This window comes from Vigna unguiculata, chromosome 5 (assembly GCF_004118075.2).
Source record: "Vigna unguiculata cultivar IT97K-499-35 chromosome 5, ASM411807v1, whole genome shotgun sequence".
Taxonomy (NCBI): Eukaryota; Viridiplantae; Streptophyta; class Magnoliopsida; order Fabales; family Fabaceae; genus Vigna; species Vigna unguiculata.
In genome coordinates, this window is record NC_040283.1 from 37,526,977 (window position 1) to 37,547,564 (window position 20,588).

Sequence of the window (20,588 nt, forward strand, 5' to 3'; positions counted from 1 at the left end):
CTTCTTCAAAAGTTTATCTACATAATGAGATTGACTTAAAATAATGTCATAGTCTTTCTTTATAAACTTAATACCCAAAATAACAACTATATGACAAAAGGTCATTTACATTAAAACTACCTCTTGGCGACAAATGTTTCACATCTTTTGTAATATCAATATTGCTACCAAGTATTAATATGGCACATACATATAAGCATAAATACAATTATTGTATTATTTTACATACACACATTTATCGTTATTATTAATATGAAAATTATATGAAAAAATAACTTGGTCAAATTTTCATCTCGTTGCTTTGTTACTTCCTTTAAGCCGTTTTAAATCTTAACAAGTTTACATACTTTATTTTCTTTTTGTAACTCTATAAAATCCTTATGTTGATTCATATATATATATATATATATATATATATATATATATATATATATATATATATATATATATATATATCTAAAACCACCACTTAAAAAGAAATACTTTTAACATTCATTTGATGAATTTGTAAATTAAAAATGTAATCAAGAGTAATTAAAATTGTAATGGTAGTAACTTTTGAAGCAGGTGAATATGTATAAAGAAATCTACACCTACTTGTCAACAACCAATAACAAGTCTTGTTTTAAATTTATCTATTGCTCCGGTTCTAAATTCTTTACTAAAATTCCATTTGCATCAAAACTTTTACAACCATAAGTTTTAGGATCGTTCTCATGGAAAAAAGTTAGGACCAAAATCTTTAATATTTATTTTTCTTTTACATCCTCCTAATTTTATTTTAGTATGACAAAATATCTTTGTGAGAAACATCATGCTTAGAAATATAAGATGTTCAAACATAAGTTAATATAATAAAGGAAGTAATAACTTTAAATATTATAAAAAATAACCTTATTCCAGTGAGCCAAACTTTTATTTGTTGTTGTAAAAAAAAGAAAATTCACTCATAAAATTTATAGGCTTACTTGAGAATGACTTAACCATGTAATGTAATGTAAACATATTATATATTATCTTCAATTCATGCAATCTCGTGAATAATGAAGAATAGAGAAAGTTTTTCTCCCTAAGAATGCTAAAAAAAGAAGAAAGAGATATGGATAAAGAAGATTGATCAAGGCAAACAACTTTTATAACAAACAACACAAAAAAGGATACTGATTATTAGAAAAGGTTCGCAAAGTGTTGTCCTTAAAGAGAAAACATCTACATTGCAAATGGTAAGACAAAATAATATGCATTTCTTTTCTTTAGATATAATAGTCCATCACATCAATTACGTGCAACAAATGATTTTTAAACCTTATGAACATCAATATTTTAAATGATAATATAAAGTAAAAGACTTATATTTGTTGTTTTTTCCCTCGTGTAGATATGTAGGTTGTATTTACATGTAAAATAAAATAAAAAGTAGTAAGTAATAATAAATATGACTAAAACAAATTAAATGTAATAAGGTTAAAAAGCATTTGCTCATAAATAATATTTACTCAAAAAATTAATAATTTATAAAAATACATTAAAAATATTATATATATATATATATTAAATAATACGAATATTTTTTGCAAAAATTACTTGTTTAAAATTGTAAAAAAGAAAGTTTAGATAGTTCAAAAATGAAAAAAATAAAAAAAGTTTACTTTTGAAAACCGCAAAGACTTAATTGAACTAACAGGTAGTTAGTATGGTTGGTAGTACTTAACTTTATACATTCATTTGGTAAACTTTAACATACCTTTTTAAGTTTTACCCAAAAAAGTCTATACTATTCTTACACTACTCTTTTATGACCAACCAATTTTCAAACACTAGGGTTTACTACAAATTATTTGTACTTAATTGCATCATTCCCGTACTTTTCAATCACTCTCAAATAGATTAGTGTTCTATTAACCAATTTACACGCAAGTAAATCAATTATTAATTTATTATTAACTAAATTTATTAGTATAATGTTGACCTATATACATTTTAAGTTGAACGTTTATTGTCTTACTTTTTTTATTTTTAAAAGTGTTAAATAAATAACAAGAACATGGTAAATTTAATCTATTAACATAATTCTATACAAAAATAGTTTCATAATGTCAGTTTAATACTTTTTTTTAACGCATCTCATTTTAATATTCGAAATAAATACTTCATTCAAACACTAATATCGAAGTTTGAGGAACAAGAGTGTCTAACAGAGGAGAAAGAGGATGGAGGAAGAAGATAAGGACATAAATGTCTTTTCAAATGACATAAAGGTACTGAAAGAAATGTATGGAGGTGTATACAGATGTTGTCTTGGAGTTTTTATTTTTTGAGGAACGTTAATTTGGGCCTTGAGGCCCATGAAAAATCGTGCTTGCATCTACCTCCTCTGGTAAAAGAGGCTATTGCATCTTCCCTCCATTCACGCTATGCCTCAATCCATCTCCAATCCTCTTCTCGCTCCCTAATCAAGTTCCATAATTTCACATTTCCACTTCCGATCTCTGATTCCACCTCGCCACCGCCACAACGCCGGCGGCGCTCCCGACGTCGTCGCTTCCACCATTTGCCGTCGTACCCGACCCTCCTTCGAGCAGTGTGCCGTTTCTGACACCCCACGCGCGCCCTGGCAAATGCAGCTCCTCAAACGAATCGCGAACCCTGGAACGGGTGCGATACGACGTGATGTGAAGAGATTAAGGTTGTTGGCACTTCGCGGGTGTTTTCACTATTTTTAATTGTTATCAATTGCTGATTATTATTGTTAGTGTTAAATAATTTGATATTGTTGAGAAAAGGGGTTGGGGGAATTGGGAAATAGTGGCAGAGAGAGGGGAGTTGTGGAAGGTGATGGTATTGAAGGGAGAAGAACGATGACTGGGGTGTCATTGGGTGCGCGCACGGGGAGCTATGGTTCGCTGCAAAACGGCAACGTTTCTGTGGCCACGCTTGTGCGTAGACCTTCAAAGACGCTCCTCTACAACCCCAGAGAGAAAGAGAGGGGTTTCTTTTTTATTTGCCGGTTCCTTGGGCGAGGCAGGGTCCCAATGCTCCTCATGTTTTCCCTTGGCCTTTGTGTTTTCGTTTTTGGCTGTTTTACTGTTTACAAAGGTTAGTTACTTCCTCTTCATATTTTATGTTTTCGTTTTCACCCTATCAATGCCTCCTAGATTTACTCCCACCATTTCACTTCCTGTCTTTTGATCATTTTTAAATTCACTGATGTTATAATTCTAGCTTTATTTCAATAAATATTCACACTAATCTATTTTTTATATTATCATTATACATATTATATAAGTAACAAGTAAGAATAAAATAAATAAGAGTGTAATAAAATTTTAGTAAAACTTCTATGATCATTAGCACGTCTCAATGGTTAGAAGTTGCTTAGGGTGTGTTTAGGATGATCATTTGTTGCTTGAAATACATCTTCCTCTAGAGTTGCTTCTTCTAGCAATTATTCCTTAAGAATAGAAAATAATATTTTGTCAAATTTTATACCAATAGCAATAGATATTACTATGTATCATAATTAAGTTTAAATTAAGAAAATATAAAATTATAAGTTACTTTGAATTTTTATGTATATTTTTATTAGAGTAAAACTTAGTGTAAAATAATTAATGATGGTATGATACAATGAATATGACAAATAATATTTTTTAATGGAGAAAACCATTCATAGGAGTTGTTTCGATGGGAGATCCTTTATTGATTTATTGTTTTCCTGTGTGAAAACAAGTAAATCGGAAGTTACTAAAATCAATGTTAGATGGTTTGAAACTGCACATGTTTATGATAGAGGTCAATTGCAGACACATTTTTTCAATTTACAAGAATAATTAATGATACTTCGAAAATTGAATGAAACCATTATAGTTCTAGAAAGTATGATAATTTCTCCTGAATCCTTATTCACTCTGGATTGAAATGGCTTGTATATACTCTTTGTCGAGTTATTGGAATCATTGGCATCAGTTTCAAGATATACTTATGTTGGATTTATGGCAATGACATTTCTATGAATATTAGAACCATTAATTAATATTTAGGACAAAACTTATATTACTGTCATTTACTGAAATTCTCAACTGCAAAGTGAAATTCCAAGTTTGATTGGAAAATATTACTGACAACAGCACTTATTTATCTACCGTCCTTACTTTTATTTGAGTAAATATAAGAATAGGTTTGGCTGAATTTTAATTCTCCTAGGAATATTATTTAAAATTCAAAACAATTTATAATAGAAAGTGAGAGTAGAATTTTACTCGCGATCCATAATGACTCTTGTTTAAAGTGTGGTTGACATCAGTAGAAAAACATTACTAATGTTAACTAAAACAATTCTAACTAATATTGATTGAAAAATAATATTAACCTATATTTTAAAAAATAACTCCAGCAATGTTGGTAAAAAATTTAATTACGATTGATTTTAATCTAAAATTGTCAACAACAATAAAAAACATGTTAAGCTGACAACGACTTAACCGACAAATTTCTTATCTTAATTAAGTTGATGATGATGTCCAAATTTGAGCACAGTCATAATGTCTCGGCTGAAGCCGATTCGAGAAGATAGTACGAAGAAAGGAAACATAATTTTGAAAGAAAAGATAATTTTCAAAATTTTACTTTAAAGTGAAATTTGAAAATTTATAACTTCAAATAATCAAATTAAACTAAATTTCTAGAATTTCAATTTTTAAAAATTTTCCATCTATATAATATTTTTTATCACAAAATATTTTAACTTTCTACAAAATGAAATTAAATTAGAATTTTTTATCCAAACACACCTCTTTACTCTTTCCATAAATGCATTACTTTTATTGAAATAGAGAAAATAATTAACTTCAGGACAAATTAGAAAAAAAAAAAAATGCTTGAAAGCTGAGCGCACAATCTATTTTGGAACATTTTAGAAGACTAAATGTGCCGGTCATTGTAGGATGGAGGAAGTAATACATAAGTGATAGTACAATGTGTTTCAGTTTTGATCTTTCTGGACTTGTTAGTTCATGTCTTGTTTGTTCAATTGTTTTTCTTTTCTTTCTAAAGTTGAAGTTATATTGGCTAAGAGTTAAGACATCATTTCAGATATAGTGGTTTGGTTTAGGACTTTCCCTGGTCTTATGCCTGTTTATCTTCATAACGTTCGATCATGATTTAAAATATGTATGTTTTACAATGTATTTTGGTATTGTGATGAACTAGGTGGAAGCATCACGAGTGAAATTGAAGATACGAGATCTAATGCTGTTACTAGGTATGGAATTTTAAAACCTAGAGGAGTTGTAGGAGATAAGTCCCAGGATAGTAATTCTTCTAAAGTGTTCTCATCGAAAAGTAGATACAGAAGCAAATCAAGGCCACCTTCTGCTCCTAATTTACTGTCCTTGTCCAAGTCTAAAGGCAAAAGGGCAAAATCTCCTACTTGGCGACATCGTTGTGACCATTTTGCATTTCCTCCTCCACCAGTTGATAGAAGACGAACTGGACCACGCCGTAAGTCTTATTTTCCCATTTGGCCTTGTTTGCATTTCTTAACTCAGACTACTATCTCGAATATGAGTAATAACATCTTACTTTCACGTACACACACTGCATATTTAGTTATTGTCCCTCTAGGATTCTTATAATCGGGTTCTTGCTCTCTTCATTTTCAGCATGCCCTGTGTGTTATATTCCAGTGAAACAAGCTATAGCTAGTATGCCAAGTTCCCCATCAAAATCTCCTATACTTCGTAGTTTGACATATGTGCATGATGAAAATTCAATTCATAGTGACCGACATGGTGGCTCGGATTTTGGTGGATACCCTTCTCTGGAAGAAAGGGATGCTGCTTTTGATATAAAAGAGACCATGAAAGTGCACTGCGGGTTAGTTCTTTTTTGTTATTTATATTTAATATTTGATTTTCTCCCAATCTGGAGATTAATATTCCTTGAAAAATTTTTAGAAGTCACCCACATCTTTGTTTACTTCATGTATTTTTATTCCTTTCCTGCATTGGCATAAACTCTTATCAGATTTGTCAAAGGAAGCAGACCTGGTCGCGGGACTGGATTTGATTTTGACGAGGCTGATCTCTTAGAGTTGGATAAGTACCATGATGTCATTGTTGCATCTGCCATATTTGGTATGGCTTATGACTAATGTCCTACAGAGATACATCTTGTTGTTTGTTTTCTTCTTCACATGCTCCCTTCTATCTATGCTAGGAAACTATGATGTTATACAGCAGCCCAGGAACATCAGTTCAGAAGCAAAGAGAAACATTCCTTTCTATATGTTCGTTGATGAAGAAACAGAAAAGTATATGAAGAATGCCAGCATTTTGAGTAGCAGCAGGAGAGTTGGGTTATGGAGAATCATTGTTGTCCATAATATTCCTTACGCTGATTCTCGGCGTAACGGAAAGGTTGACAGCTTACTTTTTGCTTCTCACTATTTATTATAGTAAAATCTATTGTGCGTATTCTTGAAAGTTGTACAATTTTCAGCAGATATTCTATCATTTCTAGAGACAGTCCCCCTTCTTAATTAAAGCTTCTGATTCTGGCCTAACCTCGGCCTTTATTTTTGTTTATTTCCACTTTCTTTCACATTTCACCATGTTTTGTGATTGGGGAAATGATTTTACTAGTTGATACAGTATTAATAACACTATAAGAGTGTATAGAACTGTAGTTGGTTGCTTTAGCTTACGACTCTTACTCTAAAGTCCAAACTAACTGCAAAGGTTAGTTTTTGGTGCTACCTACCTCTGTGTGTGTACTATGAAATGCCTTTTTGTTCTAGAGCACGTTTACAGAACTTCATGAAATAAGCGCAGAGTTGAAAGCAAAGAGTTGAGTTCTATGCCCTAAACTTGAGGAATTGATTTTTTATATATTTAAATATCATGTAGCATTTGATTTCATAATGTAGACTGTTTTGTACTAGAGTAATTAGTGTTAGGAATGCTTTAATATAATATAAACTTGTTTGGGAAGCTGAAAAGTGAAGGGAAATGAATTGGTTAAAAAATAGTGTGAAGGAATTCTGAATTATTGCTTTATTATGAAGGATTCACAAAATAATTAGATATATATTCTACTGAAGTTGAATAAGATCTTTTTATACATTCCCCTTTCTGAAACTTACTCTATGTGATCTCACGATGCCGCTAAACTTATTGCAGGTTCCAAAACTTCTTTTACACAGGATCTTCCCTAATGCCCGATACTCTATATGGATTGATGGGAAGCTTGAGCTCGTCGTGGACCCATATCAAATTATTGAGAGGTAAAAACAATCTCTGCTCTCTATTTTATTAAAAATTAGCTTGGTTTTTATTTCTTTTGTATTTAGTGGGATAAATTTTTATTTGCCATTATTTATTCTATTTGCCGTCATTTAGACTTGAGAATAAACAATGACATTGTTTGCTTCCAAATTGTATTCTGATGAAAATATAAGGTTTTATTTGTTCATTTAGTTGTAAATTGATTTTTATTTGGCAAGTTTTGGATATTATAATAATAACCATATATTTAAAGGATTTACTTTTATTATTGGCTAAATGATTTTCAGCAGATTTACACGGTTTAGACTTGTGCATATCTTTTACCATTTGATGTGGTGCAGTCAGAATCTAGCAAGCTATGCTATGTATAATATATAGCAAAGAGAAATTTCAAGTAGTTCTCTTGGTATTTTCTAATTGAATATTTTGTTAAAGCTTATATAAATAGCTATCAATCCACATATCCAATTTTCTAAACTGAATCTTCTTATTACACTATAAGGACTCTGGTCTCTCTGTTTAAGTAATGATGATCAAATGTCCCTTATTATCTTACTGTTGGTGAACCACTGGTAACTTGAGCATCGTTAATAACTATCCTTAGGACAATTGCTAGGGAGTTAAAACAGATAGTATTAAATGAAAAGTCATAGTATTTAATTTAATATCTTGGTCATTTGCCTTTATTTTATAGCACAACATATGAAGAGAATATATGCAACCACAAATTGTAAGTATATTTCTAATATCTTAAGTATCATTGCCTTTCATATCCTTCAGGTTCTTGTGGCGCCCAAATGCTACTTTTGCGATTTCAAGACACTATAGACGCTTTGATGTATTTGTTGAAGCTGAGGCTAATAAAGCTGCTGGAAAATATGAAAATTCTTCCATTGATAACCAAATCCGATTTTATAAATTATACGATGGCTTAACTCATTATTCCAGAGACAAGCTTCCTATAACTAGTGGTAGGAATTTTTTTATTCATGCCTGCATATGTAAAATGGGTTATGTGTTCACATCTGTGCCTGTGCTTGCATATAATAGCTTCCTCCATCTTAAAAATCTGAAGTATTGCTTATGGCTGAGTTTCTGCAGATGTTCCTGAAGGGTGTGTTATCATAAGAGAGCACATTCCAATTACAAATCTTTTTACTTGCTTATGGTTCAACGAAGTCGATCGCTTTACTTCCAGGGATCAATTAAGCTTTTCCACAGTAAGAGACAAAATAATGGCAAAAACTGGTTGGAGAATTAACATGTTTATGGATTGTGAAAGACGTAACTTTGTGATACAGGTTTGTATTTGCATGTTTGTGAAGGTCTTTTAGCATGTGCTTTATTTCCTCTTGAATGGTTTGGATTTTGATGTTGGTGGTTTGTGATGAATTGTACTAGACTTACCATAGAGACGTTTTGGAACACATGCCTCCACCAGCTGCTGTTGTAATCCGGCGTCCTACTCCAGCTGCTTATTATAACAAGTATCAGATGAGGAATCATCCCAGACGTTGGAGAGGAGAAAGGAGACCAGGTCTAAAGCATCATCATAGAGTATTCGGCACTGTTTCGAACCACTTTTTGGTTTAGTGTTATCTTCTTCCACGAGGCTTTTTCTTTTCTTTTTATTAAGTGTAAATGCATGCATTCTTTGTTGCAAATTTATACTTCAAAGAGCTCCCAACAATTTTGAAGCTGTTGCTTAATGAATTGTAAATATCTTTGAAACATCTTTACCCCCTTTTTCCAAAAGGAAAGAAAAAAAAACAGAAAAGAAAAGAAGGGGGTTCTCAGTAGTGCATTTTGCACACTTAATCATCACTCATTTTTTCTCCTCTGCCCTATCATTGCTGTATAGTTGTAGAAGGTGTTTGGCTGCTGTTAATCCGTGTTTCTGTTGGATGTATACATACAACTGTTATTTTTATGTAATTACTGATAACTATTCTAAGAATATACATGATTTCTCACAAATATATATTTTTTATGAACAATTTAAGAGAATACAATAGTTATATTAATTACTCCCACAATATATTTTGATAAATTTTTGTACATTTTTTTCCTGTTTATCTTTTGCCGCCACGTCTTTCATTTTTATTTCTCCTAATTATAAAAAACATAAAAGTATGAGTAGAATTTCTCACACACTGCCACACACACGCAAAAAAAAAAAAAAAACTTGGAATTCGGGTGGCAGATCATAGATTTCTGGCATACTTATCCTTAAGATTAAATAAGTACAAAATCATGAATGATGTCTACAATGAAAGCCCCTTTAGTATTTTGACAAATATACAAATGTGGTGGCCTACAAGTTTGAAAATGCCAAATATAACGACAACATCTTCTGAATAATCTCATGTACACCCATTTCTATGACCCACCAACCATTCAATTAATTGCCTAGCAGAACAACAAACAAGAAAGGAGGTCACCAGAAAACCATGGCGATATCTGCATGAAATATGGATCCAATTTATGAGCCATTTATGGTAACATAGCAATCAACTTTCGTTCATCAAGCTCTTTCTCTACTCAATCTCAAAATTTAATCTCCTCTCCCTCTCTATGTGAGTCCTCTCAGCCTTTATGTACCAAATTGAAACTGGTTTGCTGAAATCTGTCAACAAGTTGTGATCAAGCTGAACTTCAGCATCCTTTTTGATGCTATTTCTGCAAGTTGAGTAGACTAAGTTGTGATCCGTTGCTGCTTCTGATTTGTTATGGTTGAAATTCTAAAGGGTGATGATAAAAAAGTTAGCATGCTTCAAACTAGAATCAAAATTGGTCATGTCACAGGTTTGGTTCTGTTGTTGTTATCACTGTTACTGTACTACTGGTAAGTGAAGTAACTAGAGCTTGAGATTTCAAACTCCCTTTACTGTGGAAGAAGCTGAGTTGAGTGTGAAAAAAGTAAGGTTTTTTGGAATTTGGAGCAATGGGTTCTTCTTGCTTTTTCCTAATATGTGTTCTGCATTCTGCAATAGCTTTGACCTGTGGAGTCCTTATGGTGTTTTATTCCAAAGAGATTTGTGTGCTGGGGCATGGACCAAAGACAGCAAGCAAGCTTCAAGGGTCAACACCCCATGATCAGTTACTGATTCAGACCTCAGATTCCTTCTCTGGCTTGTTGCTGTTCACAATTGGGTTTCTTGTGTTCATGGTTGCTTGTGTTAAGGACTGGGAGTTCCAGAGTTTTTTTGCCAAAGGGTGTGTGTTTCTTCACATATCTATGGCAGTTTGGAGATTCTACTTTGGGAGAAAGCTTGAAGATCTTGCCCATGACTGGCCTAGACATGCTGTTGGGGACATTGCGTTGGCCACTTCCTGGCTCTTCTTTCTTGTGTACTTGTGGAGGGAGAAGTATGATTAGTTGTTTGCTATATTGTATAGTGTAGGGTTTTTGTGTTGTAATTGTTGGTTAGATTCATCTGTGTGCAAGTGTGTGTTTTTGATGTAAATTTATCCATATTTCACTGTATCTTAATAAGTGGATTTTAAACCTATAAAATCGGATTACAAAATGAGGTTTGCGTCCATTTATATAGTATAAATCTGTCTTATTTCTAATAAATCCAGAAACTCCAACATACCCCTCACTCTAAGGTTTATACAAGTCGAACGTGAAACACTAGACATTAATAGACGATTTGATAGTGACATGAGAGCATGTAGCATTATAAGTCTGACAAACAATAAATCTCGTAATAATAGATTTTGGATGTCTTTTTGATGCTATCTTAAGAAGTAGACTAAGATGTATTTGGAGAATATTTTATATAAGAGTGTCTTTTGAAAGTAAGATATGCATAAAACAAAAGCATAGATGATGACAGTTGTGGATGTAAACATGTAACTAGGATTAATTAATGAGTTGAGTGTAATTATAGTTTAATGAGTTAGAGAAATTGTAAGGTTAGTGAGAGTGGCTAAACTACTAATTATAAGGAAATTGATCCTTAGAAGATGAGAGAGCATGATTAGTTGTCTGCTTGATTCTGAATATATTGGTTGAAGAATATTTTGCTATGGAGGTTTGTGAGAAACACATGGTTGTAGAAAGTTATGATGGTTTTACAAAAGGAATCCAAATAATGAGGCATGGCAAGTGGCAATCACTCCTCCACTCATCTCAAGTCAATAATATGGTTATTGAGAAAGACAATTTTGAAGATTCCACAACTTGTTTTTGCTTCACTTTTTTAAAATACTATAATAAACAACTCAGACTCAATGTTGAACCACTTATGTAAAAGTGTAGGATGCCCGTTTTTTCTCTCAAAACCCAAGCTTCCTTGCAAATATTTGTTTTCTTATACTATATGGATGGTTGGGTGAAAATTCACAATTTACTTACTTATTGGTGGTGAATTTTAATTAATAATTTCTAGTTAAAATAATATATTCAAATTATTTGTAATTTTAATGATTAATTATTACTAAAATTCATTCTTTACTAGTCTCAAGTAATAATAAATCTAACAAGGATTAGGGACTGAAGCATCTCTATTCCTAATAGGTTCATGTCTTTGATATGTTCTAATATTTAAAAGTTTTGATATACTTAGTTATCTAAAATTTATTATCTAACAAAATATTAAAATATAATTATTATCAAACTCTAATTTAAGGACATTCCCTACGCATATATATGATAACATAGAAGAATACAAACATATCATTATCCTCCTATTTTCTTGTACTTCTCAATCCTTCCAGCTAATAACATAACTTGTCTTATTTTAATATTGATCTTTTAATGTTTAGACTTGTTTTACTTGATCAATAAATTACTCCTACACATTAGGAGCAGAGTAGTCTCTCTTCCAATATTACTGGATGAAAGGAAAACGATTTGATGACTCCCGAATCTTACCCCTTTTCTTACCACCTAACGTGGTAGTGAATTTTGCATTTGTTTTTTCAATTTAGGTTTAAGTGGTACACTATGTTAAAGGAAATTTAAAAGTGGTAGATGCGCGTGGGGAAGAATCTCATTCTCTTCCCCTCATTCTGCCAAACAAAAGTCTTATTGCTTGTATTGATTTTTCAATTGCCATTGTCGAACCCCCATTCTCTCACCCTAAAAAATTCTCATTGTGTTACCCCTATTCTCTCACCCCATTTGTCCTTTTCAAACTCCATTCGTGTGCACCCACCAAGCTTCATAGCAACCCCTTGTTCCTCTGCCATTGTGAACCCCTAAAGCTTCCATTAAGGGAGAAAGTAGCCTGTGTAATTTTTAAAGTTAACTTGATACCTAAGTAGCCTGTGAAGGATTTTTTGCATAAAATAAAATTGATAGATATTGAAAGTGCATGAGAAAACACAATTTCCTCACTTACTAACTGGGTGGACCCCTAGGTCTGCAAAGCAACACCACAACCAATCCAACTTCTACTAAACCAGGTGGAACTTTATTTTGAGAAAAAGTAGAGTTAACTGCAACCCAGGAACAATTAAATTGTTACCCATGAATAATTTTTTTTCATAAAATAAAATTGACGGATATTGAAAGTGCATGAGAAAGCACAATTTCCTCCCTTATGGGTGGACCCCAGCTATGCATAGAAACATCACAACCCATCCCACTTCTACTAAACGAGGTTGAACTTCATTTTGGAAAAAAAGTAGTCTGCGTGAATTTTAAAGTTAACTTGTTACCCAACAACAATTAAATTGTTACCAACGAATGATTTTTTGCATAAAATAAAATTGACATATATTGAAAGTGCATGGGAAAACACAATTTTCTCCCTTACCAAATGGGTGGACCCTAGTTGTGCACAACAACACCACAACCAATCCCACTTCTACTAAATCAGGTTGAACTTCATTTTGGGAAAAAATAGCCTGCGTGATTTTTAAAGTTAACTTGCTACCTATGAACAATTAAATTGTTACCCACGATGGAGTTTTTGAATAAAATAAAATTGACATATTGGAAATGCATGACAAAACACAATATTCTCCCTTACTAAATAGGTGGACCCAGCTGTGCACAACAACACCACAACCCATTTGACTTTTACTAAATCATGTTGAACTTCATTTTAGGAAAAAGTAGCCTGCGTAATTTTTAAAGTTAACTTGCTACCTAAGAGCAACTAAATTGTTACCCATGAAGGATTTTTTGCATAAAATAAAATTGGCAAATATTGGAAGTACATGAGAAAACACAATTTCCTCCCTTACTAAATGGATGCACCCCAGCCATGCACAACAACTCCACAACCCATCCAACTTCTACTAAACCAGGTTAAACTTCATTTTATGAAAAAGTAGCCTACGTGATTTTTAAAGTTAACTTGCTACCCAGGAACAATTAAATTGTTACCCACGAAGGATTTTTTTGCATAAAATAAAATTGACATATTGGAAGTGCATAACAAAACACAATTTCCTCCCTTATTAAATAGGTAGACCCTAGTTGTGCACAACACCATCACAACCCATCCCACTTCTACTAGAGCAGGTTGAACTTCATTTTGGGAAAAATAGCCTGTGTGATTTTTACAGTTAAGTTGTTATCCAAGAGCAATTAAGTTGTTACCTACGAAGGAGTTTTTGCATAATATAAAATTGACAGCTTTTGGAAGTTCATAAGAAAACACAATTTCCTCCCTTACCAAATGGGTGGAGCCCAGCTATGCACAACAACACCACAACCCATCCCACTTCTACTAAACTAGGTTGAACTTCATTTTAGGAAAAACTACCATGCGTCATTTATAAAGTTAACTTGCTACCCAAGAAGAATTAAATTGTTACCCACGAATAATTCTTTGCATAAAATAAAATTGACAAATTTTGGAAGCGCATGAGAAAGGTGGACCTCAACTCTACACATCGTGACCAAACCCCATTCCACTACTTCATAACTAGATGTAAGTGCATATGGGAAAAACTTATTTCCAAGTTTTGTAAAAATAACTTGCAACTCAAAGGCAAATAACTTGTAACTCACGAAGGAGTTTTCGCACATAATAACAGTTCACATAATTGGAAAGTGCAGCAAGAAACACACTTCTCTCCCTAACAAATATATGAAATTAACTTACAACTGTAATTCTACCATCAAAGTAAAAAATGGTTAACAACACAATGTATTCAAAAGTGCACTACTTCATAGTTAACTTTCATTACAAAATCCAATTATAAAGTGCTTTACAAAAAAACCTATTTACGTTTGAATACATCTAAAACGTGGATGGGTTGTGGTATTGTGGCACACAACTGGGGTCCACCCATTTAGGGCTTGCAAACTTCACACCAATTTTGAACCGTTAAGATTATGGGTTGCAAAGTTCAGAGGAGAGGAGAAGAAGGGTTTTCAACTTAAAGTTAGGGAAAATTGAAATAAAACATCTACAAACACGCAATTTCATGCAAGGCTTCGTGGGTGAAAACAAATTGGGTTGGGTTTCCAAAATGGAAGCTTCAGGGGTCAATAATGGCATAGGAACAAGGGGTTGTTGTGAAGCTTGGTGGGTGCACACGAATAAGGTTCGAAAAGGACAAATGGGGTGAGAATGGGGGTAACACAATGATAATTTTGAAGGGTGAGAGAATGGGAGTTCGACAATAGCAATTGAAAAATCAGTACATGGAAGAAGGCTTATGTTTGTCAGAATGGGGGGGGGGGGGGAAGAGAATGAGATTCTTCCTCACGCGCATCTATCACTTTTAAATTTCTTTTGACATAGTGTACCACTTAAATGTAAATTGAAAAAAAAAATACAAAACGCATTACCACGTTAGGTGGTAAAAAACGTGGTAAGATTCATAAGTCATCAAATCGTTTTTCAATGTTATAATCGCAACAATCTTTGTCTGAGCAATTGCTCCTTTGGAAATCAAATTCGTGACCTTGACTATAATATCAATTGTTGAGTTAATTGTTTACCATTAAGTCAAAAACCATAACTAATGATCAAAGTGCAACTCTTTTTATTTAACATAGTAGTCCAAGTATCACTATTTGATAGTGATTTAACTCACTTAGCCTCAATCATGTAACAATTGATCAACAATTCAATTATTGGGTCACACCATGGTAATATGAAATATTTAAAGTTAAATTACTCACAATTTTAAATTCATGGTCTAATTACACTTTTAAATACACAATCTAAACTAACTACAATTTAAAAAGAAAAATGATTTTTTAACAACTAAATTTTGACAACTTTCTAACTTGAAGTGCCTTCCCATTTTTTCATTTTCTCATTTTCGATATTTCAAAACCACTTAGAAAATGTCATGTCAAGTTGTAAGAGAATGTGGTCTAAAGTGTCCACATTTTAATAATTGTTGCCTATAACTATTTATATTTTCTAACACATTGTTTCAAATAGATAGGCAACGTTTTTGCTATACATTATGGGTTAAAAAAAAACTCAATATATAACCAACAATAAAAAGCTGTGGTTTATTCTTATTATTTTTAGACAATGATTTTTGAATTGTTGCATAATATTGCCTAATCTATAAAATGGTGTATTGAAAAAAATAATCTTAGAATTTCTTTAAACATAAATAGATATACTACTACCCAACACACCCAATTTCATACAAACGGACTTTCAAATATACTAGTTTCTATACTTTTACTAAGCTTTGTTAAAGACTTAAGATACACATGTTTTATTATTCAGTGCATGAAATCCACTTTTCTACAAAGGAACTTCTAATTTGGCTAGTTTCTCCTATTTTTATCAGTTTTATTAATAGATTTAGGATAGATATTTTTCTCATTTTTTCATGAAATTAATTCTCAAAGGCACTCAAATTACTTTTTTTATAGGAGCATAACATTATGTACATTGACTAACACACTAAAGTATAACATATCACTAAAGAAATTTTAATAAGATTTTGGGTCTCATTAAATCCATTTTAAAAATCAATCTAATTGTTGTTTTCTAATTATTTAATTGAAATATATTTTATTTTAGTTGGTATTCACCTGAATTACATTTCATTGAAAGAGAATACTGAGAAATTTTAGCCTACTAAGTTGTAGTTTTTTATGTGTTACAACCCACTCCTCTTATTTTGTACATTATGTGTAAACATGAAAAATATCTTAAAGAATACACTAAGATTGTCCCATATCAACAACCTTTTTGAACAAGCATAATGTTTAGTTATGTGAAGACCATTATCCTTGACAAGTTTTACACTTTACTTTATTCCGGAAAAAAAGATATCTGACCTAAAATAGATAAGTTATGTCATGTATCAAAATGTTGCTTCAAAAAGAAATATGAAATTAACGTTGCATGAATAACATTTAATACATTTATACATTTATATGTGGACATACACAACCTGAAGAAGAAGATCTTCTCCATCTCTCACAACAACTAGAAAGGGATTCTTCACTACTTTTTCTTTTCAACATTTATATACTAAAGATCGCTTGAAGAGGAAAGATTGGCAACAAGTACGATGACACTTTTAATGCTCTCGTAATATTCAAATAACCCTTAAGTCCTACTTTGTTAAAAGGAAAAATATTTTGTTCGCTAACAACCTAATAGAGAATTCTTAAACATATCTATGTCTTGAAAGGTTACCCTCTTTTAGTTAGCAAATCTATGATTGTTTATATGATATCCTTTGTATATACAAATTTGTATAGTTGGTGTGATTGGATTTTGTTCTTACCGGAAAAGAGCATGGGTCCTTCTAAATAACGTGGAAAGGTTTATCATTGATCAAATAAGAGGGAGAGCCACCTACAAAAGATTCTCCGATGCTCAAGTCAGTAAGATCATAAAACATAAGAATATATAAAGTGAGTACGTATAAGAGAAATTGAGTGTGTACTCCCTATGAGAATGCATTATATTTATAGGAAGATCTGGACAAAAAATGTAAAGGTGACAATTGATTGTCAAATAAAATTAACTGGCGGAATATCCACTATTTGATTTATTATTTTCATATGTGTGTCAATTATCAGATTTAATGAGATTTGTGGCATATTATGCTCATAATTATATTTATAATGGTGTCATATTTATTACGAGAATAATATGTACATATTGCATGATGTTATGAGAATATTTATATTTATTTAATATTATTCTCCAGTTCAAATGAAGGGGAAGTACATAAGCCCCCCAAGTTTAGAGCTCTACAAGGTGAGCAAACAAGCTTGTAAGTCTAGCTTCGGTATAGTTGAGTTTGAGTGTGTCTATACACTTTTGAATTATCCTTGGTTGTGGTGTTTACCACACTTTTGACCATTCATTTGTGGTTTTTGATTTTTCGAACAACTTTGAATTGCATTTCCAACTTTGGTTGGGAGGGTGATGTAATCACATTATTCAACCATGTCTTTTTAAAGCCGAGGTATCCTCAACATTGTTCAATCATTTAAGCAAACTTAAATCAATTTTTCTACCTTGGTTGGTAGTGTGATGATATGCTAGAGTAGCAGCAACTCCAACAAGTGTACTAGGTGTTTAGTAGTATTAAACAAGTGTTGTATCCATAAACATTTGCTAAGATTGTCCAATATTTATTGCTACATTCAATGAACAATGTTTGTTGAAGTTGTGTTGATCATAAAAGTAATATTAAATTAAGATTTGGAAATATGATGATAAATATATGTTGAAGTTGTATTTTATCCCCTTTTCTTCTACTGCCAATTATCTTTTATATTTAGTAAGTCATTCATTTATTGTCCTTCTAAGGTGGATCTAAACCCATTCTTGGAACCTAGAACCTAAAGACTTTATACCCAGTGTGATTCCTTCACTCCTGGTTGAATGAATTATTGCCTTAAGTGCATGACTTTATATCCAACCCAAGCTTTAGAGCATGTACTAGCCTCTAACAAGAATGAGATGGTTTGATTGGATCACAATTTTAGACCAGTCTTCCAACTCAATTCAAACTAGTGAAATAAGATGAGTTAGCAATTCATCTAAGCAATAAACATAAATCAAATAAAAAAAAGTTGAATAAAAGCATACATTTAAAAAGGTAGTAATACATAGAATTATAATCAATTACATCCAACCTACTCACAAGAGCTACTCATAATGATAAGGAAAGTTAAGCTAAAAGAGTTTGTTATTCTTCTCTTATGACTCTCACTAAGATATTTTATTTTGTTATAAAGAGAGCACCTAAAGAAGCTAAGAATGAGATGATAAAATTAGAGACAAGGCCTTATTTTTATAGAAAATCTTAGGTGATGCTTAACTTCATTTTGTAGTGCTCAATAGCTGGGGTATCTTCCAAAGTGGGTTTTCTTTGTAGCTCAACCCTTTGTTCTGGTGATCAACACTTGAGTTTTCCTTCTTTGGAGGGTTTCTTTGGTAGCTTAGCCCCTTTCTTTGGTGCTTCAGGTTTCCCTTTGCAAAGGGTTTTCTTGTGTGGCTTGACACCATATTTGTGCCAGGCCAAAATTCATTTTCTTTCTTTGTTGCTTTCAATGCTCAACGCCAATAATTGTCGCTCAACTACATTTGTGCTATTTTCCTTCAAATTTACTAAAATACATAAAAAAACTGTTAAACTCACTAATTTATAATTCTCCATACCTCATTTTGTTACTTCAAGCTAAAGTTGGTATTTTACTTCTAAAGTATGAACAATTCATGCATTATAAGGGCCAATATCATATGGAAATTTAGGTATTCTAGACACTTTTCATAATGCGTATCTCCACATTGGTTGGTAGAGCTCGAACTGATTCACTACCTCAGTTGATAGGATGTAACTTCACCTTAGTTGGTAGAGCTTGGACAGATTAACAACCTCGATAGGTAGGTTTCAGCAAGGTACTCTATTGAGCATCTTATTTTTTCAGGATTCTTGTTGATGATTCCATTTTGACATTGATAAAAATGTTTATGAGGGGATATTGATGTCAATTGATGACATTCTCGCGAACATTATAACAATTACTCATGTTGATAAACTTGTAATGAATGAAATGTTCTTTTTTCTAGGTATATAATATGTCTTCTCCCTTTTCCAATTCATTGCACTTGCACTGTCATGAGTTTCACTGGTATGCATGTTTATCTCCTCGAGAAGGATCATCTCATTATATGAAACTTCCTTGGTCGGGGATGTGTTATGTAGGGATCTTAAGGTAAAATTCCCCCTTGACTGGGTATACCTCGATAGAGCTTAAATCATGAAACTTCCTTCATCTTAGCTTAAATTACAATAACAAATAATGATGAAATAATATAATGGTATATTTGATTGGTGCCTTGTTAAAATCTACTCAGTCAAAACCCTCCTCAGGGAGAAAAGATCGAGGTAGAGAATAGTATATCATAATATGACACAATTTGAGCTATAATAAAATTTTAAATGTTTTGATGATTAACTCGAATACCTCATATGGGTTATTGTGCAGAGTTGGGTAATTACAAATTTTGGTTTTTTCTTTCGGTTTTTATTGTTGCATATGAACAAGCTATGTCTTTGAACTTAGCCTCATAAGCCTCTTTATTATGCTGGTTCTAATCAGGATGATATTGCATTACCTTAGTTTTAAATGTTGTTTATAGAAGGGATGTGATAAACTTTTATAAAATGAAACTAAGACCAAACAAAGAAATATATATAATAGAATAAGGAATTTATATTAAGATTTCTAAAACCAAGGTAAAAAGATATAAACATTAAATATATTCTTACTGCAAACTTGATGTTGTGGACAATGTTATACTAGAGTTTATAATTAGTTGTTGGCCCATAATACATACAATTTATAGTTTGAATATGTGATACAAATTCCTCTATTTGATAGATCTTTACAAAGGAATTTTGGCAACTTGTGATAAGGTTTTGCTAGATCAATATCCATCACTTGGAAAAAAGTAGACTACAATTCTATAGAGTGACTAATCAAAATATTTGAGAAAATAAATGAAAATTAAGGCAACTTTATAACTTTACGTGAGCAAAAACAGTAACGACTTAATTTTTCACATGGTTTCACTAATTTCCAACAAAATGATTATCAAACTAACTCTTTTAGTAAATAAGAAGGGTGAAAACCTGCCACCCATAAAATAATATTCCACAAAGGGTCAATATTAACCCTTACATATTCATTGCTTAATCTCAACAATGTGGTGTTCTTCTAAACATGAGATCTATAAAAGGAAAAACATTAAGAACTACATGAATGTAAAACATACATGTTATTGGTAACTTGCTATGTAAATTGTACAATATACATGTATGGTGCTTCTTAAATAATGTTCAATTAGCTATAAAAAAACCCAAAATCACGTCTTTTTTTTATCGGGTCAT

The 20,588-nt window shown here is 32.0% G+C and overlaps 2 protein-coding genes across 2 annotated transcripts; both read left to right on the forward strand.

Annotated features, from left to right (window-relative positions):
* The first annotated feature begins 2,407 nt into the window (after positions 1-2,407).
* LOC114183385 lies at positions 2,408-9,240 on the forward strand. Its single transcript, XM_028070392.1, has 9 exons — positions 2,408-3,096; positions 5,209-5,499; positions 5,661-5,874; positions 6,025-6,134; positions 6,217-6,416; positions 7,179-7,282; positions 8,064-8,254; positions 8,385-8,584; positions 8,685-9,240. Exons 1-9 carry the CDS (start codon positions 2,859-2,861, stop codon positions 8,874-8,876), a joined length of 1,740 nt encoding a protein of 579 aa, XP_027926193.1. The 5' UTR covers positions 2,408-2,858; the 3' UTR covers positions 8,877-9,240.
* A 392-nt stretch (positions 9,241-9,632) lies between these two features.
* Positions 9,633-10,881, forward strand: LOC114183250. Its single transcript, XM_028070188.1, has one exon. The coding sequence runs from the start codon at positions 10,228-10,230 to the stop codon at positions 10,660-10,662; it is 435 nt and encodes a 144-aa protein (XP_027925989.1). The 5' UTR covers positions 9,633-10,227; the 3' UTR covers positions 10,663-10,881.
* The last annotated feature ends 9,707 nt before the right edge of the window (positions 10,882-20,588 follow it).